This window comes from Aspergillus campestris (genome assembly GCF_002847485.1).
Source record: "Aspergillus campestris IBT 28561 chromosome Unknown P168scaffold_6, whole genome shotgun sequence".
Taxonomy (NCBI): Eukaryota; Fungi; Ascomycota; class Eurotiomycetes; order Eurotiales; family Aspergillaceae; genus Aspergillus; species Aspergillus campestris.
The window spans coordinates 1,551,575-1,571,622 of record NW_020194341.1 but is presented as its reverse complement, the minus strand read 5'-3'; the positions used below and the strand labels follow the sequence as shown (position 1 = coordinate 1,571,622).

General features: G+C 59.4%; 8 protein-coding genes across 8 annotated transcripts; 5 read left to right on the top strand and 3 right to left on the bottom strand.

Moving 5' to 3' along the window:
* Nucleotides 1–1,107: 1,107 nt before the first annotated feature.
* Nucleotides 1,108–4,090, bottom strand: P168DRAFT_217027 (purine and uridine phosphorylase; the record flags this gene model as incomplete). Its single annotated transcript, XM_024833085.1, has 2 exons — nucleotides 1,108–3,047; nucleotides 3,112–4,090. Coding segments are annotated over 2 exons (2,919 nt in total), but the record flags the coding sequence as incomplete, so codon positions are not given.
* A 1,674-nt stretch (nucleotides 4,091–5,764) lies between these two features.
* Nucleotides 5,765–6,832, top strand: argB (ornithine carbamoyltransferase; the record flags this gene model as incomplete). Its single annotated transcript, XM_024833537.1, has 1 exon — nucleotides 5,765–6,832. The coding sequence occupies one exon, from the start codon at nucleotides 5,765–5,767 to the stop codon at nucleotides 6,830–6,832; it is 1,068 nt and encodes a 355-aa protein (XP_024693128.1).
* A 336-nt stretch (nucleotides 6,833–7,168) lies between these two features.
* Nucleotides 7,169–7,651, top strand: P168DRAFT_236247 (nucleoside 2-deoxyribosyltransferase domain-containing protein; the record flags this gene model as incomplete). The annotated part of the gene is made up of 1 exon (XM_024833512.1): nucleotides 7,169–7,651. One exon carries the CDS (start codon nucleotides 7,169–7,171, stop codon nucleotides 7,649–7,651), a length of 483 nt encoding a protein of 160 aa, XP_024693127.1.
* A 939-nt stretch (nucleotides 7,652–8,590) lies between these two features.
* Nucleotides 8,591–9,784, top strand: P168DRAFT_297366 (lactonase family protein; the record flags this gene model as incomplete). Its single annotated transcript, XM_024838171.1, has 3 exons — nucleotides 8,591–8,843; nucleotides 8,894–9,367; nucleotides 9,429–9,784. The coding sequence occupies 3 exons, from the start codon at nucleotides 8,591–8,593 to the stop codon at nucleotides 9,782–9,784; spliced, it is 1,083 nt and encodes a 360-aa protein (XP_024693126.1).
* A 62-nt stretch (nucleotides 9,785–9,846) lies between these two features.
* On the bottom strand, nucleotides 9,847–11,714 carry P168DRAFT_253728 (NAD-dependent succinate-semialdehyde dehydrogenase). Its single transcript, XM_024834385.1, has 2 exons — nucleotides 11,430–11,714; nucleotides 9,847–11,368 (listed from the first exon to the last, which is right to left on the bottom strand). Exons 1-2 carry the CDS (start codon nucleotides 11,454–11,456, stop codon nucleotides 9,905–9,907), a joined length of 1,491 nt encoding a protein of 496 aa, XP_024693125.1. The 5' UTR covers nucleotides 11,457–11,714; the 3' UTR covers nucleotides 9,847–9,904.
* Nucleotides 11,715–12,087: 373 nt separating this feature from the next.
* Nucleotides 12,088–14,739, top strand: P168DRAFT_290584 (Pkinase-domain-containing protein). Its single transcript, XM_024837250.1, has 3 exons — nucleotides 12,088–13,311; nucleotides 13,456–13,648; nucleotides 13,759–14,739. The coding sequence occupies exons 1-3, from the start codon at nucleotides 12,103–12,105 to the stop codon at nucleotides 14,604–14,606; spliced, it is 2,250 nt and encodes a 749-aa protein (XP_024693124.1). The 5' UTR covers nucleotides 12,088–12,102; the 3' UTR covers nucleotides 14,607–14,739.
* A 313-nt stretch (nucleotides 14,740–15,052) lies between these two features.
* On the bottom strand, nucleotides 15,053–16,955 carry P168DRAFT_236922 (arylsulfatase; the record flags this gene model as incomplete). The annotated part of the gene is made up of 2 exons (XM_024833542.1): nucleotides 15,053–16,730; nucleotides 16,798–16,955. 2 exons carry the CDS (start codon nucleotides 16,953–16,955, stop codon nucleotides 15,053–15,055), a joined length of 1,836 nt encoding a protein of 611 aa, XP_024693123.1.
* A 413-nt stretch (nucleotides 16,956–17,368) lies between these two features.
* P168DRAFT_269566 (ANL family adenylate-forming protein) lies at nucleotides 17,369–19,813 on the top strand. The gene is made up of 5 exons (XM_024835147.1): nucleotides 17,369–17,935; nucleotides 17,999–18,750; nucleotides 18,815–18,909; nucleotides 18,983–19,104; nucleotides 19,169–19,813. Exons 1-5 carry the CDS (start codon nucleotides 17,620–17,622, stop codon nucleotides 19,510–19,512), a joined length of 1,629 nt encoding a protein of 542 aa, XP_024693122.1. The 5' UTR covers nucleotides 17,369–17,619; the 3' UTR covers nucleotides 19,513–19,813.
* Nucleotides 19,814–20,048: the final 235 nt, after the last annotated feature.

The window sequence follows — 20,048 nt, the reverse complement described above, 5'->3', positions numbered from 1 at the left end:
CATGAAAAGGGATCCCGAAAGTTGGTAAGGCATCTCTGACGAGAAGAGGCGCTGGACCGAAAGGTAAATCTTCCATTACTGGACGCATTTCACCACCACCAGCGGCACAGGTGGAGATGGACCCTCCTCGTATCCTACTGACTCCACTCGGTCCAAAATTGTCCCCCTGTTACTCCCGTTGCCCTCCCCACGGAGCAGATTGACGATACCCTCATGTCCGTTCTGCACGGCCAATGATAATGGGGTCTGACCGTTGTTATCTTTCGACTCCAAGTCAGCACCTTTTTTGAGGAGTAGCTTGACGACACCTTCACATCCATCTCCTGCAGCCCGTGACAGAGCATTCTGGCCATGCCAGTCTTTTGACTCAAGCTTAGCACTCTTTTCAAGAAGTAGCTTGACAATATTCTCATGTCCACGTGCTGCAGCCTGGGACAGTGGAGTTTGGCTGGCATGATTCTTTGACTCCAGATAAGCACCCTTTTCAAGGAGTAGCTTGACAGCAGCCTCACGTCCATCTCCTGCAGCCCGTGATAGAGGAGTCTGGCTCATACAATCTTTTGACTCAAGCTTAGCACTCTTTTCTAGGAGTAGCTTGACAATATTCTCATGTCCACGTGCTGCAGCCTGGGATAGTGGAGTTTGGCCGGCCTGATTCTTTGACTCCAGATAAGCACCCTTTTCAAGGAGTAGCTTGACAGCAGCCTCATTTCCATATTCTGCAGCCCGTGACAGTGGAGTATGGCTGTCCTGATCTTTTGACTCAAGGGCAGCACCCTTGTCCAGGAGTATTTTGATAATATTCTCATGCCCACTTGCTGCAGCCTGGTATAGTGGAGTTTGGCCGGCCCGATTCTTTGACTCCAGATAAGCACCCTTATCCAAGAGTATCTTGATTATACTCTCATGTCCATCTCGTGCTGCCTGTGATAGTATTGTACTACCAAATTGATCCTCTGACTCAAGGTCAGCACCCTTGTCTAGGAGTATTTTGATAATACTCTTATTTTCATTTTCTGCTGCCCGTGATAGCATTGTGTTGCTGATGTGATTCTCCATCTTGCATCCAGCACTGTTGCCCAGAAGTAGCTTGACAGCACTCTCATGCCCGTTACCTGCAGCCCATGCTACTGGAGTCTCGCCATTCATATCTTCAGAGGCAAACTCAGCACCCTTGTCAAGAAGTATCTTGACAATACTCTCGTGTCCACATTCTGCAGCTAATGATAATGGTGTCCGACCAGCATAATCTTTTGACTCAAAGTCAGCACCCTTTTCAAGGAGTAGCTTCACAATACTAACATGCCCGCTCGCGGCAGCTAATGAGAGTGATGTCCGGTCATTGCTATCTTTTGACTCCAGGTCAGCGCCCTTTTCAAGGAGAAGTGCACTGGGTCCCTCGAGCCCCAAATAGGATAGTAGTATGAGGCTGGTGAAGTTTCCAAAAGGGCAATGATAGTATCTGCCCCGTGCATGTGTTTTAAACCATACGGACTGGCTCCTCGAATCTGGACTACATATGCCCAGAGCGTAAGGAACCACATCGTCGTCAGCGCTAATACCGGCCGCGCGGTAATGAGCACCCCAATATTCAGCCGAATACTCTAAGAAAGTACGCGTCTTGAGGTACTGGCTGTAGTCTCTGCTTAAGTCCACGGGAGTAGTGTCATGATTGAGCAAATTGAGATAGGACACACAGGCTTTTGCAAGAACAGTGTGTGCGTCCTGGCTTGAAATAGAATGTTGCCAAATTGACTTTGACAGAGCAGTCGCAAAAGGTTGACGTGCAAGCAGAAACTCTCGAGCGGTTTGGTGGAGAAAGTATATCTCACCGTGGTGGATTGAAATAAACAACCCACACCAATTTCGGAGGCGTGATTTGAAGTCCTCGTCGTCCTCCAGATCGAGGTCGTCAATCGAGTTGGATTGGCTATCAACGTTCAATGCAACGTTCATCTCAGAAACCGTAAGCGGCTGACTGGCCGCTAGTATAATACTCAAAGCCTTCCGAACCATTGGATTTTGCTTTGACTTATTGAGAATCTGCTCATATGCTTCATTGATGGTTGTAGGCAGGTTGGCAATGGTGGAATCAATCCCCTTAGTGGTCTTCTTGAACTGTTCGGTCGTCAAGTAATCGAACACAAGATATACCCAGAGATAAGTACGGTGCGGGATCTCGAGCAATCTCGTTGCTAGGTGACGTTTGACAGGCTCGGTCAGCCGTTTCGCTTTCGCCAGCTTCTCGACGCGGTACTGGATTACACGGTTGATTTCGTGGCCAATACTTTCCGATTCATCCTCTCCTGGTATACGGACATACGGGAATAATTCCCGCAGGTCCGTGAACTGACACACTATCTTCTCATACGGCCGGCTTGTTAAGAGGTACTTCAACTTGCCATGGCCTGCGTTGGGGCCGGAGAATTGGCTCTCTATACCTCGTATAAGGTCCTCCATCTCTAACTCGGCGCATTCATCCAGGGCATCGAGGACTATGATTATCGGTCCGGCCAGGGGATCTTGCACTGCCTTTTTCAGAATGGTCCAGAGTGACGTTGTTGAGTTGGTTAGACCACGCCCATCTCGCCTATATTCTTCCTGGGCATGTATTACCAGGGACGGGTTGTGCGAGAAGAGTTGGTGGAGTAAAGCACACAGCGCTTGGCGGACTGTGTCCTGGTCTGAGGCTTTGAAAAAGAAGTAGCAGATAGTCGCTGAGCGTGGCAGTCCATCGTCAACCAAATATTTAGCCAAGACGGACTTTCCACAGCCTGGGTCAGCGGAGACCAGTAAGGGCCCCGCATCTTGTTCCAGCCACTTTTGGAAGTGATCATGATTCAGGAACCATTCGCATGTGCCCTTGACTCGCGTTTGCACACGATCCTTGTACCCCTCGTAAGTCGTATCCTTGGTGCCGGAGGTGAGCCGGAATATCTGGTGACACTCTTGGTGCTCCTTGGCTGACATTTGGTTGAACATATGTTGATTTAGCTGAAAGTTCTTCTCTGAAATTATCAGATGCGTTTCTGCTACGCCTTGGAGATCTATCAGAATTGTATATGTTAGTATCAATATTGAGAAATGACTGTTGGGCTCCGTTAGACCTACCAGACAGAATGTCGCCAATCTTCTTCTCGGCCTCAACCCTGCTGGGTGGGATCCGCAGGAGCAAGTCTTTGGTGTATACTGCCGCCACCATCGCTGCATATCCTTGCCACGCTTTGCTCTTGTGCGAGTCCGCGTAGTCGCATATGCCCCGGATCACCAGGCACGGAAAAGTATTGATCAGGCCTGCGGCTTCCATTTCGAAACACAGAACGCCATCCTCCGCCGCCAGCCTATCTCGCGTCAAGCTATCCTTCATCAACCGGTTGGCAGATGCAATGAGGCCATAGTGGATGGCGGGATTCTCGTCAAGTTCCGTCCGCTCGGGTCGTGGGATCACATTAGAGGAATCCTTCACACAAACTTCAGCACATCCTCTTGGATCATGGATGGAGTCGGCCCTGAACAGCAAGTCACTGTCGGGAGGTGGTCGTTCGAAGTCTCGGCGTAGCATCGTGTTGCAGTTTAGCAGGCCGTTGACCGTCTCCGCGATCCGATGGCCCCTCCTCCGATACTGTGCCTGGATCCCCGTCACGGCCGTACGCAGTGTCGTTGGGGGGTGATTCAGATACAGCGTCTGCTGGAATCTCTGGCCCTGGATCGTTTTGCCAAAATCGTACTGGAGCACGCCACCCTTCCCATTGCGGGGGGCACTCACGACCACATCCCCCAGACGAATGTCATGCCTTGCGCTGGGAACCCCGCCGCCAATACCGACCATCAGGCCGATTCGGACATTGGGAAAGCTATTCAACATGTTGGCTGCGACAGTGGCCGCCGAGGCGATCCCATATTCCCCATCAGGCAAGACGGCGATGACGACGTTATGTTCCCCAATTTTGCCCAACGTGTAGTCGTTCGGATCGTTGGGGGATAAATACGTCGGTCCTTCATGCTCCTCGTCGAGGAGTTCCTGTGCCGCCACATATTCGATCAGTAAGGCGCAAATCCAGCCCACGACGTAATTCGCCGGGTCCGACATGTTCCCTCGTGAGAAGAGAAACGTAGCCAAGGAGACGATAGTCTGCTCGGTATGGGATGCGCGATTGGGCGATCAAGAGGATGCTGCATCCAACAAACGGAGTTCTCGATTCCTGACTGTCTAGACGGAGGACCGAGGCCGGAAGACCAACCTTCAACTCCAGCCTCGCTTCTGTCTGCTTCCGTTCCTTTGCTGTTTTGGGAACAGCCCACAGGCCCTCAGGCTGAGGCGGGGTAGACACCATGGCACTAAGCCCACTCGGTTGTCGCCCAGTCGAGGGACATCGGTCATGATCTGTTTGTCGTCGAGTGGTCCTGTCGATTTGGCTTCTGTCTCGGCAAGCAATTGTAACCAGCCAAGAGTACCCTCCGTATGTCTCTTATTCTTTCATCCGACGAAGTGTTAGTATGCAAGTTCCAGAATGGAGCGGGCAAGGATAAGGATAGTGCGGGCAGGGAGCAGAAGGTGAGAAAACACGTAAATATACTGAAATCGTTGGTTAGATGAACCTCAAATCCGTATAAGATGCTGTCATAAGGAGGAAGAAAGTTGACAAAGGACAATGATATTGTTGATTATATGGAGAACGACCGACTGCCATTGCTGCCCGCACAGACCGCAGGTGCATCCACGGACTTCGACGGCCACACCAACTATCTATCCATCTGCATTTCTAGCAGCTCAAGTCCTACTCCCTGGGTGTGAGTATCTACGAGTGATGTTGAGACACGAAGCCGGGTGACTGTTGTTCCTTCTCTTCTTTCAGATTCTTCGTAGCTCGATAACTCTCCGTGATGATAATGATCTAGCTTGTTGGAGGGGAAAGCTCATTCCCACGACTGGTTTCTATCGTTCTAAGTATCCGATGCGTATGGCTTGTATCCTCTCCGGGAGTGCGACCATGAGCGCATATTTGATGACGATGTCCTTTCCAATCTGCCGTGCGTCATGACAGGAGAGTGATCCTGAAAGCCGAACTTTCCTCTGCAACGAGACCGATCACCTGCGTCGGGGTGTTTCACCACACCTTCGATCTTCCCGACTGTAGACGTGGATCCCTCTTGGGGTTCCTGCAATTCTGCTCTTCCTTCTCGTCGCTTGACCGACGGGGAACATAAGCAGATCCGTGTTCTGGAACAACTTCCTTGGCATGAGAGAGCCCTCTCGCTTCTCTATGTCTAGGACCCTAACTCCTCTCGGAGATCTGACCGTCGCGGGTGGAGGCCACGGCCCACGCTTGCCGCATGTCATGATTGAGGAATCAGCCCAATCTATCCTCTTCAACCGATCGCGGAGCTCTTCCTTCCCTGAATGCACCGCTCCATCGGAGTCTTCATGCCGTCTGGGCTGACCACGCTTGTCCCGTTCAACCGGCACCCGTAGCCATCCAAGGCCATCGTTTCGGGGAAAATATCCGCGAGTCAACTGCCTGAACGTCAGGAAATCGATCGGTCCACAACGGACGGAAACGAAGAGTGCCGGATGGTTGGTTGGAGGTTGAAGATTAAAAGATGGATGAGTGGGGAAAGTGACAACCCGGGATGGACGGCGGGACGGTTTCTCCGGGCCGGCCATCGCCAAATTTCGCGATTCACAAACAAGATCGATCCGAATGGTGGTTATTGCCTCGCCTGCCTCCTCCCCGCCGTCCTCTGCTCGATTACCACCATGTCCATGACTTCCGGTCTCCGCTGCGCCACCCGGTCGCGTCTGTCGCGGGTCCCGACCCCGTCCCTGCGCCGATACGCGTCCGGCGCAGCCGCCCCCCGGCATCTCCTCTCTATCGCCGATCTCACGCCCGCCGAGTTCACCACCCTGGTGCGCAATGCCGCCGCCCACAAGGTCGCCATTAAGGGCGGCACCGTCCCGTCGAATCTGCGCGGGGCGCTGACCGGCAAGACCGTCGCGATGATCTTCAGCAAGCGCAGCACCCGGACCCGCATCTCCACCGAAGGCGCCGTGGCCCAGATGGGCGGCCATCCGATGTTCCTGGGGAAGGATGATATCCAATTGGGGGTCAACGAGTCCATGTACGACACGGCCGTGGTGGCCTCGTCCATGGTCTCCTGCCTGGTGGCCCGCGTGGCCCGACACGCCGACGTGGCCGAGCTGGCCCAGCACTCCACCGTGCCCGTTGTCAACGCCCTCTGCGACCTATATCACCCGCTGCAGGCCATTGCCGACTTCCAGACGATCCACGAGCACTTCGCTCCGAAGGGAGCCGCTGGGCTGGGGCTGGAGGGACTGAAGATCGCCTGGGTGGGCGATGCCAACAACGTGCTGTTCGATATGGCGATCGCGGCGGCCAAGACGGGCGTCGACGTGGCGGTGGCCACCCCGGCGGGCTACGAGATCCCGGCGTCCATGCTGCAGGTCATCCAGGCCGCCGGGAAGGGAGTGCCCAACGCCGGTCGACTGATCCAAACCACCGTCCCCGAGGAGGCGGTCAAGGACGCCGACGTGATCGTGACCGACACGTGGATCTCCATGGGCCAGGAGAGTGAGAAGATCCAGCGGCTGAAGGACTTTGCCGGCTTCCAGGTCACCAACGAGCTGGCCCAGCGGGGCGGCGCCCGGGAGGGGTGGAAGTTCATGCACTGCCTCCCGCGGCATCCGGAAGAGGTCAATGACGAGGTGTTCTACGGGCCCCAGTCCCTGGTCTTCCCCGAGGCGGAGAACCGTCTGTGGGCGGCCATCTCGGCGCTCGAGGGCTTCGTGGTGAACAAGGGGAAGATCCAGTAGTGCTCTCACCGTCGCATCCATTCGGGGTTCCCCGTTCGTTCCATCCCGCATCTGCTTCTGTCGCATTTCCAGCCAATGCCATGACTTCCTTCCTGTTTCTGTAATTGTATTGACCACTTTCTACTGGTGTAATTCTGGTCTCCTGGTTTCCGTGACTATCCCTGTAAAGATTGTTGATCTGTTGCTCTCCCATCACGTGCTGCTCGATCTTGGCGGTGGGGTTTCAGGGTCGGCCCGTCCCGGTGACTGATTGTCATTTCGATTCGATATTTAATCATGGTCAGACTTCCGCATCCATCCATCACAACCATTGCCACGAGATTGTCACACCGGAGAATGCCGCCGCGCAGTCAAATCATCCACGCACCCTCCGACGACGCTCCCCAGGGCCGCCGGTCCGTCTTCCTCGCCGGCACCACCAGCCCCGTGGACCCGGAGGACTGGCGCGCGACGCTATTCCGCGCCCTGTCTAATCTTCCCGTGACCATCTACGACCCGTACCGCTTGGACTGGGACAGCTCGTGGCGTGAGGATATTGACTTCGCGCCGTACCGCGAGCAGGTAGAGTGGGAGCTGGACCGGCAAGAACGAGCCGACCTGGTGGTCGTCTACTTCCACCCGGCGACACAAGCCCCTGTGAGTCTGTTAGAGCTGGGGCTCTGGGCCCGAACTCCGGGCAAGGTAATCGTGGGATGTCCGGCGGGATACTGGAAGCGGGGGAACGTGCAGATTACTTGTCGCAAGTACGGGGTGACCCTGGTGGACGGACTGACGGAGCTGGCGGAGGCGGTGGCGCAGCGTCTGTCGCTCAGTCCATGATCGCGTTGCGTCTAGTGGTGGCATGAATCTTTCTTGCATACTCTTCTGTCCTTCCATGGGCTCGAGCGAGTCGCCGGGGATGCTGTCGCTCCGGCGAACCCTCTTCAAGTCAGGTACGGTCGTAGTTGTGCTCTGATCTCGCAGATTTTGCTGGCGGCTCTTGTTGATTTATTCTCTATTGATCATGTTTCTTGCAACCAACTTATAGTCAATACTCATATTCTTTCCCATCGTCCTCATCTTCCTATATGGTCCGGGTCCATAGAACTATAGAATATATATAATGGATGTTCTCCCACCCGCTTCGTGTTCCGACGCCACCCACGCAATTTACGCCCTGGCCAATATTTTATTTATACACTCAATTAGTTTAATCCCTTATTAACTTACTTGCTTGTCTCATTTATCTCTGAGCATAAGGTCATACACTGTCGCAAGCAGTGGGCACGTGGTTCCTCACCGGTCGTTTGTTTAGTTTGGTCAGTTTGTGATGTTTGCAGAACCGTGCCTCCTCAGGCATCATATCCTCTCTTCTTCTACTCTGGATTCTTCTTCTCTTCTCTTCTACACCTCTTCTCTTCTAAGATCACTTTGAATTGGATTCTGGACGCACTCTGGATTCATCTCTGATCGAGAACATCAATATGCCCGACGGTCCATGACGTCTCCCGAGCCCAGCTAGTCCCCGCACGGGGCTAAATGCTTTTCCCGCCCGCATCGGCTGCCAATGCCGGCTCGGTTGCCGCCCTGGCCGTTCGTCACGACACATCTGCCCCGGAAAATGCAGGAGGACACTCCATGTCTGCATTGCATCTGTCTCGAACAGTCGGACAGCGTTGTGTCTTCTCTGCATCACCCATTTGTGCACGTTACCCTCCCATCCCACGCCCGATCCGCCCTCGACACGCGCGAGCCTTCGCCGCCGCACCCCGCACCGCCATGAAGCACCATCTGATGGTGGGCACCTGGACCCCGCCAGGTCGCATCTACACCGTCGCCTTTGACGATGAGGCTCTCACCCTCGAGCTTGTCAAGAAGACCGACATCCCCGAGGCGGAGCCCATCTCGTGGATGACCTTCTCGCATGACAAGAAGGCCATCTACGGGGCTGCCCAGAAGAAGTGGAATAGCTTCGCCGTCAAGAGTCCCACCGAGATTGAGCATCAGGTCTCGCATCCGGTGGCCGGCCATGGTATGCAAACCGCTCATTCAGAAAGAAAGAGAGAGAACTGACAGCGGGAGAACTCGCCGCCAGTGCCGACACCAACACCCGCGCCATCTTCGTGCTCGCCGCCCGCCAGCCCCCCTACGCCGTCTACGGCAACCCGTTCTACAAGTACGCGGGCTACGGGAACGTCTTCTCAGCCAATTCCGACGGCAGCCTGGCCGAGAACATCCAGAATTTCGAGTACCAGGAGAACACCGGCATCCACGGCATGGTGTTCGACCCCACCGAGACCTACCTGTACTCCGCCGATCTGCAGGCCAACAAGATCTGGACGCACCAGAAGGACCCCGCAACCGGCACCGTGTCGCTGGTGGACTGCCTCGAGGCGCCCTCGCCGGATGACCACCCCCGCTGGGTGGAGATGCACCCCAGCGGCAAGTACCTGTACGCGCTGATGGAGGCGGGCAACCGGCTGGCCGAGTACGTCATCGACGAGCGCACGCACCGGCCGGTCTTCACCCACAACGCGTATCCGTTGTTGCCGGAGGGTAGGACCCATCTCCTTAGTTACCTCCCGAGGAATAAACATCATGCTGACCTGATCGATAGGGCTCCCCCCACGCAACAAATACCGCGGCGACGTGACGTTCACCACCCGCAGCGGTGAATACCTCTTCGCCACCACGCGCAGCAACCACTTCGACGTCACCGGCTACATCACGGCCTTCAAGCTGGGCCCCGCCGGCCAGATCGAGCGACAGCTGTTCATCCACCCGACGTCCACCAGCGGCGGGCACTCCAACGCCGTCAGCCCGGCCGACTTCTCGGACGAGTGGCTGGCGCTGTGCGATGACCAGCTGGGCTTCGTCGAGATCTACCGCTTCCGGAACGAGACGCTCGCTCGCGTGGCGCGGGTCGACATCCCGGAGCCGGGGTTCGGCATGAACGCGATCTGGTATGATTAGACGACCGAGTGTACGTAGAAGAATAATGAATATATTTGAATTACATCATGTTTCTCCTTCTTCATACCCCACCAATCCCTTCATGATACTTGACCATGAATAGAAGGATATATGGATAAACTACATCTCCAGCGTCAGAGTAACCGTCTTGGTCACCAAATATTCATCCACAGCCACCTCCCGCCCACTTTCCTTGCCGTAGCCCGACTCCTTCATACCACCAAAAGGCGACTCAGCGGCCGAGGCATTACCCGTGTTGAGCCCAACCATACCAGCCTCGAGGGCCTCAAGCAACCTCCACACCCGGTCCACATTCTTAGTGAAAGCGTAGCTAGCCAGCCCCATGCTAGTAGCGTTAGCCCAGCGGATAGCCTCAGCCTCCTCATCGAAGCGGTACAGCGCCGCGATAGGCGCAAACGTCTCCTCCTGCGACACGAGCATCTCAGGCGTCATACCGCCCAGGATGGTCGGCGCGAAGAAGTACCCTGTCTCGCCTTTGACCCTGCCTCCATCCAGTAGGACGTCAGCGCCGCGCTGGCGAGCGTCTTCGACCTGACGCTCGGCCTTGTCGAGCCCGCGCGGGGTAGTGACAGGTCCCAGGGTGGTTTCCGCCTTGGCGCCGTGGCCGATGACTAGGGCGGCGGTGCGCTCGGTCAGCGCGGCGGCGAAGCGGTCGTAGATGCCGGACTGCACGTAGATGCGGTTGGCGGTGATGCAGGCCTGGCCCGCGTGGCGCCACTTGAGGGCCATGAGGGCGTCGAGGGCCTGGTCGAGGTTGGCGTCGTCGAAGACGAGGAAGGGGCAGTTGCCGCCCAGCTCGAGGGTCAGTTTCTTGAGGCCTCGGGCGCAGTGCGCGGCGATGAGTTTGCCGACGGCGGTGGAGCCCGTGAAGGAGACCTTGCCGACGAGCGGGTGGGTGCAGAGGGCTTCGCTGAGGGCCGGGGTGGCGGCTAGGTCGGTGGTCAGGACGTTGAGGACGCCGGCGGGGAGACCTGCGCGGCGGCCCAGCTCGGCGACGGCAAGCGTGGTCAGCGGGGTCTCGGGGCTGGGCTTGATGATGAGCGTGCAGCCGGCGGCGAGGGCGGCACCGGCCTTGCGCAGGATCATGGCGACGGGAAAGTTCCAGGGGACAAGCGCGACGGCGACGCCGACGGGTTGCTTGACGGTAAGGATGCGGCGGTTGGGGATGGAGGGCACGCTGAGGGAGCCGTGAACGCGCTCGGCCTCGCCGGAAAACCACCAAAGGAAGCTGACGGCGTAGTCGAGCTCGCCGTAGGCCTCGGCCAGGGGCTTGCCGGTCTCGTGGGTCAGGATCTGAGCCAGGTCGTCGCGGTTCTCGCGGACGAGGGTGTCCCAGCGCATCAACCACTGGGCGCGCTGGCGGGGGGTGGTACGCCGGAAGCTCTCGAAGGCCGTGTGGGCTGTCTCTACGGCGGTGGGCACGTCGTCGGCCGTGTTGACGGGACAGCTGGCCCAGGGACGATCCGTGCCGGGGTCGCGCACCTCAAACCGGGCCCCGCTGCGAGCGGGGACCCAGCGGTCTCCGACGAAGGAGTCGTCATGGAAGAGTGAAGGGTCGCGGAGCTACCTCCGTTAGTCTGCTGTCTTGGGGGTATCAATGCTGGACGGGGTGTGGGGGACGCACCGTAAACGGGAGCTGATACTGCGCCATATTGAAGATGCGATGCTCTGAAGTGACACCAGGTCCAGCGTGTCAGGACCGGGAGGCGCCCGCTATAAAGGATGGCCAGCCCGCATGGCGCCGCGGCTGGATCAGAGGACAACCCCGCACCTCGGCGTTGATCCGTGGGATGACGCAGCGGCATTTGCGCGTGGGGATTGACTCCATTGGCTGTCTGTGACCGCGCTCAGACGAGAATAGTAATTCCTGTCCCCTGTGGAGCCTCTGGCTGTAATCTTGACTGAGGACCGTTGATGTTGATGTTGATGTTGATGAAGATGAATTAGGGCTGCGTCGATGTCTGTTTGTTGCGTTTGCTTGTTTGTCCGCTGTGTCTGATTTGTTCCATTTGCTGTGTTTGTCTAGTTTGTTAACCCTTTCTTGTGCCATTGGCATATCGGTGCATAGTGTAGTGCACCGGGAGAATATTATTCCCTCCGGCGGGGCCTCACGTGCGGCCCCGATAAGAGATAGCAAAAATACCCCCCAATACCGCGTCATACCAAGGTTACCCCCCTTTCTCGCCCGTCCTGACCATACGCGGACCGCATGACGAACGTGATCATCGACTTCATCTCAACGTCCACTTTGACTTCAATTTCTCTCTCTCGCTCTCCGACAACGCACAACACCCGTTATGGCTGCCGCGTTTGACGATGAAGACCTCTCGGTCTCCTTACCCGCCCTAGAACGGGATCCCCGAGATCCAAATCGAGATCGAGATCGAGACCGCATCCCCGAGCCCGATCGCAAGGGCGACCGCGCCCGTCCCATCGCCACGGGGCTGGCGGACCCGGCGGCCGCCCCCTCCCCGGCGACCACTCGGGACATGCAGCGCCTGGATCAGTATCAGACCATCCGGATTTTGGGGGAAGGGTCCTTTGGCAAGGTGAAGCTGGCTATTCACCAGCCCAGTGGCCGTCAGGTCGCCCTCAAGATCATCTCCCGGCGCAAGCTCCTCTCCCGCGACATGGTGGGCCGCGTCGAACGCGAGATCCAGTACCTGCAGCTGCTGCGCCATCCCCACATCATCAAGCTCTACACCGTCATCGCCACCAAAGCCGACATCGTCATGGTCCTCGAGTACGCCGAGCGCGAGCTGTTCGACTATCTCGTCAAGCGTGGCCGCTGCAACGACTCCGAGGCCCGCAAGTTCTTCCAGCAGATCATCTGCGCCGTCGAGTACTGCCATCGTCACAAGATCGTCCACCGCGACCTCAAGCCCGAGAACCTCCTCATCGACAGCAACAAGAACGTCAAGATCGCCGACTTCGGCCTCAGCAACATCATGACCGACGGCAACTTCCTCAAGACCAGCTGCGGCAGTCCCAACTACGCCGCCCCCGAGGTCATCTCCGGCAAGCTCTACGCCGGGCCCGAGGTCGACGTCTGGAGCTGCGGTGTTATCCTCTACGTGCTGCTGGTCGGCCGCCTACCCTTTGATGACGACTACATCCCCGCCCTCTTCAAGAAGATCGCCGCCGGCAACTTCCACATGCCCCCCTACATCTCTTCCGGCGCCGCCGCCCTCATCCGCCAGATGCTGCAGGTCCACCCCGTCCATCGCCTGACCATTCCCGAAATTCGCCAGAATGAGTGGTTCCTGCAGGACCTGCCCCCCTACCTGCAGCCGCCCCCGGAGGAGTTCAGCGGCTCTGGCCCCGACCCAACCCGCGGCGTCGACCCCCGCCGCATCACCGCTGGGAGGCCGCCCGCCGTCCAGCACAAGATCTACGAGGTCGCCATCACCAAACTCGAGCGGAGCATGGGCTACGCCCGCGACGACATCGAGGATGCCCTGAAGAACGCCGAACCGAGCGCCATCAAGGATGCGTTTGCCATCATCGTCGAGAATGAGATGATGCAGACCAACTGTACGTTTCTTTCTCTCCCCCCCTTTTGACGCACTCTCCTCCCGACGCCCACGACTAACCTCCGTAGCACCCACCGAGGACCGGATGATGGCTCCGCCCCCCAAACGAACCCCTAGCGCGGCCGGGCGTCCCCCGCGGCCTGCCGCCGGTCGGCCGGCCCGGCCCCGCCGACTGCCACCACCCTGCCCACGCGACCCCGCAGTCACTCCCAGCGCCCGTCTGGGCCGGGGTCCCCGCACGCGGCGCCCGCCACGCCCGCCGAGGACCTGTCCACGCCGCGCGTCAGCCACGTGCGCATGCTGCCCACCAGTCTGCCCTACGTGCACGACCAGTTGATGGAGCAGCGCGCACGGGAGCGCGAGCAGTGGGCCCGCGCCCAGGATCAGCAGGCCGAGGCCGCGGCCGCCGGGCAGGCGCAGCGCGCCGCCCCGACGACCCCACCGAGCAGGCCCACCAGCAGCAGGAGGCGACTGCCCGGGCCCTCAAGCCCCACGCCCGCAGCATCGTCGACCTGGAGAAGCTGCGCCTAGAGCCGCCCGAGTCGCGCAGTGCCCCGCACCAGCCCCGCCGCAGCCGCAAGTGGCAGTTCGGCATCCGCTCGCGCAACCAGCCCTACGAGGCCATGCTCTACCTCTACAAGGCCATCGCGGCCCAGGGCGGCGTCTGGGAGATCCAACCTGCCGACGCCGGTCTGGCCACCAGCCCCCCACCTCCACCCCCCGGCCGGGACCCGCGCGAGTCGCCTTTGCAGACTAAGTACCCCGACCTGCCGCCGGACTACTACGTACCGCGGGACCCGTGGTTTATCCGGGCCCGCCTGCTGAAGCAGGGGGTGCTGGCGCCCGGCCTGTCCGGCAGCGTGCACAGCAGCCGCAGCGACATGGGCGAGTCCCGCCGGCGGTTCCAGCCTCCCGGCGCGGCGGGCGGGACTCCATCGGAGGAGAAGGGCGGCAGCGGCAGCGGACCGGCGGATGGGACCCCAGTGTCAGGCCCATCGTCAGCCACGCAGCTGGGGAGCACCATCCGGCGCATCACCTACGGGGTGTGGGTCTTCGTCGACATCCAGCTCTACCAGCTCGAGGAGCACAACTACATGGTGGACTTCAAGTGCGACGGCTACCAGAACGTGATCCGCGCCGAGCACGACGGCGCCGACTGGCATCCGATCACCAAGCGCTTCCGCAACAAGGAGAAAGAGGTGACTAGCCCTTATCCGTTCCTGGACGTAGCGTCGGATCTGGTGGCGCAGCTGGCGGTGGCTAGCTAGGTGGCCACCTAGCCGGTGGACGAAGAGGAAGTACTGCATGGGACGGCGTTGGGATGAACTGGACTGCGGTTCTGCGTTGCCTTTGTTTGAAGGAATAGATTAATGCCATATTTTGTTGAATATCATACTTGACCCCGTATAAGCTTGAGGGGTTCCATTGCCACTTCTTTCTCGTAAGTAACAGGTGACCGTACCCGCCACTGCCTCTGATATGAGACCGCAGTCAGACCCACACTATCTATCTATCCCTTGAAGACTCTCGAAAGCCCTGGGCGATATAGGACGACCGTCCACAGACAGGAATGATCAGCAGATACAAAGGGATCATGACAAAGCCTAAACTCTACGATCGACTGAATATCCGTATAAAATAAACTCAAACATTGCTTCATTCATTCCGTAATTTCATAATACTGACAGTCTGTCAAGGCCCCGACAAAACCAGATTAAAACTGCTTCACTACCCGCTGCAACCGCGGCGGCTGCCGCATGAACTTCTCCGGTTCCTGGCGCGCCCCCGGCTTCCAGTAATCGTACTCCATCCACGCATTTTCAGGCATCTGCGCCTCCATGGCTTCCATGAAGTTACCCAAATCCGGGTTCAGCGGGATCACGCCCGTCTCGAGGACATACTGGTCCCAGAGGCGGAGCAGACGCTGCAGCCTATCCGGCTCCTGCTCGGCGCGGTCGTGGATCTCGCCGGGATCGTCGACGAGATTGTACAGCTGCCAGCGCTCGGGGCCCTTGGGTTTGGGGATGTAGACAATCTTCCAGTCGCCGCAGCGCAGGGCCGCGCGCCCGCACGTCTCCCACCCCTGGATGAAGTCCTGGTCGTGGATGCGTGGCGCCGTCCCCGTCGCCCAGTCGACGAAGCTGCGTCCTCGCATCGGCACCACGTCCCGTCCGCGGTACTGTGGCGCCGGGTGCGTCGCCCCCGCCATGGCCAGGATGGACGGTGCCAGGTCCATGACGGTGGCGAACTGGTCTGTGATGCCGCCGCTGCGGGCGTGCTCGGCGACAGGGACGCCCGTCGGGAAGCGCGCTAGGAAGGGCACGCGCACCCCGCCCTCGGTCGTGTAGGCCTTGTACAGGCGCGACGGCGCGGTGGCGGCCTGCGCCCACCGTGGGCCGTACCAGATGAACGAGTTGCCGTTTCCTAGGTTCTCCAGCCGGTTGTCGTAGTACTGTTGCAGATGGGGCATGACGCCGCTCTGGACGAGCGGGTAGGCCTCGTAGGCGGCGCCCTCGGCGCCGTTGTCGGACATGAAGCACACGAAGGTGTTGTCCAGCTCGTCGATGGACTCCAGGTAGTCGACAACCTTGCCTACGTTGGCGTCGATGCACTCCACCATGCCCGCGAACACTTCCATGGCGCGTGCCGACAGCGTCTTCTCCTCGGGCGTGAACTCATCCCACGGCTTCACCCCGTCCTCCTCCGCCACCACCGGGTGTGGCTCGACGTCCTCGCGGACCATGCCCAGCTCCTTGAGTCGCTGGAGCCGCCGCGCCCGCAGCGCGTCCGGCCCGTCGTCGTAGACCCCGCGATAGTGGTGGATGTACTCCTGCGGCGCCTGGAGCGGCCAGTGCGGCGCCGTGAACGGCAGGTAGGCGAAGAACGGGCGGTCGTCATCGGGGCGGTCCTTCCAATCGGAGAGATACTGCACCATGCGGTCGCCGTAGCCGTCGGATGAGTACCAGCCCTCGGGCAGCGACTTCACATAGTGGTCGTCCTCCATGTGGAGGGCGATGGTCGAGGCCTCGAGGAATGTCGGCGTCTCGTCGGCACCGCGCAGCTGCGGCTCGAAGGCGTAGTGGTTGGAGCAGGCGGGCAGGTGGGCCAGGGAGCGGTCAAAGCCACGCTGGAAGGGCGACCGCTCTGGCGTGAGGCCCAGATGCCATTTGCCGGACATCAGGGTATGGTAGCCGGCGTCGCGCAGAACCTCGGGCAGCGCCACCACGCGCTCGTTGAGGTAGCCCTCGTATCCTGGCATTCCGCGCTGCGGGGCCGTGCTCCAGCCACCGCCTTTGGGATCGTTCTGTCCGGAGATGTTGGTCCATTCGATCAGGTTCCCGAGTCCAGCGATGTGATGGTCAGTGCCGGTCATGATCATCGCGCGCGTGGGTCTACCCATTCTGTCAGTACTTCCATTCTCCTCCCTTTCCAGCCAAGATCTGCAATCGGGAAACCTACGAGCAGGCCGCAGCGGCGTGGAAATCCGTAAAGCGCACGCCCTCCCCGGCCAGTTTGTTCAGGTTGGGGGTGCGGATCTCGCCGCCGAAGCACTCGATGTCCGAGAAGCCCAGGTCATCAGCAACGACAACTAGAAAGTTGGGACGTTTGGGGGCCATATTGATGACGTTTGGTGAGTTGCGATGGAAGTTCGTGTTTCCCACAGCGAGCCCGCGGTCAGGGCCCTTCAGAAGGCGTCCTGATATAGGACTGCTATACCCCGCAGCGGGATCATCTTTCCCTTCCCCCGCTCCTGCCCCAGTCTGTGTCGCCTGTCGGCCGTCGGCTGCGAGTGACATACATGGATGTGGTGATGACGGTGGAGGCACGAGCCGTGTGATTGGAATCCACGCAGGCTGCGACTGCCCATTCAGCAGACAAGGGCATTCGCCATTGGGACCGAGAATGGCGCGTCGGCTGTCGGCTGCTTTGCTGTTTGCGGTTGAAAGTGCTATTTGACGTCATTGTTTATTCCCCTCGGCCTCTGGCGATGGTCCCGATCGCTCATGATATGTCATGCACTCGACAGGTATGTTACTGGACGGTGAATGGGCCATGTCCCGAAAACGGCGGCCCTGAGAATGCCAGGGGCCTCATAAATGCATCCTTGACCGGAAACAACATCTCTTTGTTTATGGAGCGAAGAGGCCCGACGCAAGGGGGTTGCGACAACCAGATCGGTCGGCCATACCATCGTACAACCGTCAACATCGTCAATTTATAGTATGCCAACAAGTTACACCTCCTGGTGTCGACCGTGGTTCTGGCCAGGAATCAACCAACATGACTATTACACCAGACTCGACTCCTCTCCCCAACGATGCCATCTTTCGGAAATTGCTCCGCGTCGCGCAGGAGAAGCCGGACCCCATCATCCGCAATGACCTGGTCCTCGGCCGGGACCTCTACGGGGATCAGCTGTTGCGCGATGTCCGCGACATGCGGACCCGCCTGCAGCCCCTGCTGGCTGAGCAGGTGAGGGGCCCCGGTGGCAACCGCGACACCGACCACTACGTGGGAATCCTGGCGCCTACCGGATATGAGCTCGTGGTCGCCGCGCTGGCCGGCCTCGCCCTGGGCGCGGCGTTTGTACCCATCCGTCGGTGATGCCCCGCAACCTTCTCAGAGAGATCAGCCCGCTAATCAGAGTCGCGGTTCGCAGGACCGGACGCTCCGCTGGACACGATTCGCGCGGTCGTGCAGCGATCCCCGATCCATGTGGTCTGTCTCTCGTCGCGATACGCTCACCGCGCCGCCGCCATCGGCCAGGCCGGCGGAGGCCTTGACCATCCCGTGCGCACGCTCCTGATCGGCAGCCAGAGTGCCAACGACCGCGATCCCGCAGCCGTCGCTAGGGTCCACCTCGACGCGACCCTCGCCATTCCCGAGACCCGGCCGGCGGCGGTCTACTTCACCTCGGGCTCCACCGGCCCTCCCAAGGGCGTTGTGCACAGCCGCCGCCTGTTCGCCCGCGACGTCGGCGGCCGGGGGCCAACGGGCACCTTCCTGTCCGCGCGCCCCGCCGACGGGGTTGGGGGCTCGTGCGTGCTGCTCCTGGCCATCCTGCACGGGGTCACTTGTGAGATCCTGGACTGGCAGGCGGGCCCCGACGTGTACTGGGCGCGGCTGCGGCAGGGCGGCGTCACCCACTTGACGAACCTGACGGAGGTGTGGGACCAGATGGCCCGCTACTACCGTGAGCATCTCCGGGGGGCTCCCGCCGCCGATCGTGAAGCGTTCCTACAGGGGGCCCGGGGGCTGCACGTGGCGGCCGCCCAAGGCGGCTTGGCCGGCCCCGAGTTGGTCCGGTTTTGGGCGGAGGAGATTGGGACGCCCCTCACGGTCATGTACGGGAGCACCGAGATGGGCGATGCCTCGCTAATCGCAACGCCGGGCGTGGCGCAGAGCTTGGATGTAAGCATTGGGCCGTCCGGGATCCTAGTGACGCCGAGGCTGACCATCGATGCGCCCTCCGCAGCGCTGCATCGGACTGCCGGTGCCCCCGCAGCACGTCAAATTAAGTGAGGGAGACCATGGGGAGATCCTCGTCAAGGGACCGTGGCTTTTTGCCCGGTGAGTGCGAGACCCCTTGGCAACCCATCCGAGTCCGGACGCTGATCCCGGAGGGCATGCCTCCAATAACTAGATACCAGGCCGATTCTAAGGCCACCGCCGCGGCCTTTGACGCCGATGGGTACTACCGAACGGGCGATGCGGCCCATCTGGACGGGGGCCGATACGTCTTCGATGGTCGCCTGGCCACAGACCGTGAGTCCGCTCCACTTTTCTCCTCCTCTCCCCCCCGATGACGGGTGACTCACATTGCACACAGTCGTCCACCAGGGCGGTCAGACCTTTTCCGTTCTTGCGGTGGAAGGGGAAGTTCAGAAGCTCGACTACGTGTCCGAAGCCGTTGCGGTGCCCATCCAGGAGCACCGCCAGGTGGGGGTGCTGGTGCGCTTCACCGGGCCTCACCGGGATGCCATCGGTCTGGCCCGGCTGCGTCACGATCTCCAGTTGCGGGTCGAGTCCACTCGACTCCCCATCGCGCTGCGCGTGTTACGGGACCATGACAACATGCCGCTGACCAATGTGGGCAAGATCGATCGCGTCTCCATCGCGGGACAATTTTCCGGTCCGGATACCTCGTCGGCGGAGTGGTGGGAATGCCATTAGACCCGTTTATGTTTTGGGAGGCGGCTGGAGGATCGTTAATCCATTGTGCTTAAGTTTGTCTGCTGTGTGCATATGCCATCGAAGCTGTTTGATTTGGACTATCGTTGGTCCTACTTCGTCTCTCCCCCGGCCCTTGCCGGGAGGTTCTCCCCCTGCATGTGCCGTCCACCGCTGAACCAGCACTAGGAGCTCTCGTCTCCGGCGGAGGATATCATCCCCACAGCGAAATCTTGCTCCCCTCCGCTGGGTCCATTCCCCGACGGTCCTCCTCGAGGCTCTTGGTCGTAAGCCATGCAATGCTGCTCTGGATCGGGACCCGACGACCGACGTCGTGGATGGCATCCCAGCATAGAGTCAAATCCGAGGCTGAAGTGCAGTAGAAGTAGAAATCACACCCAGACAAAGTAGAAGTAGTGAAGTGAAGTGAAGTCGAAGTCACGAAAGACCGAGGACGCCGAGGCAAACCCGACAAACTCACGTGACGCCCGCCGGGGAAATCAACGATCGGAAATTCGCATCATGATTGTTTCTCCATC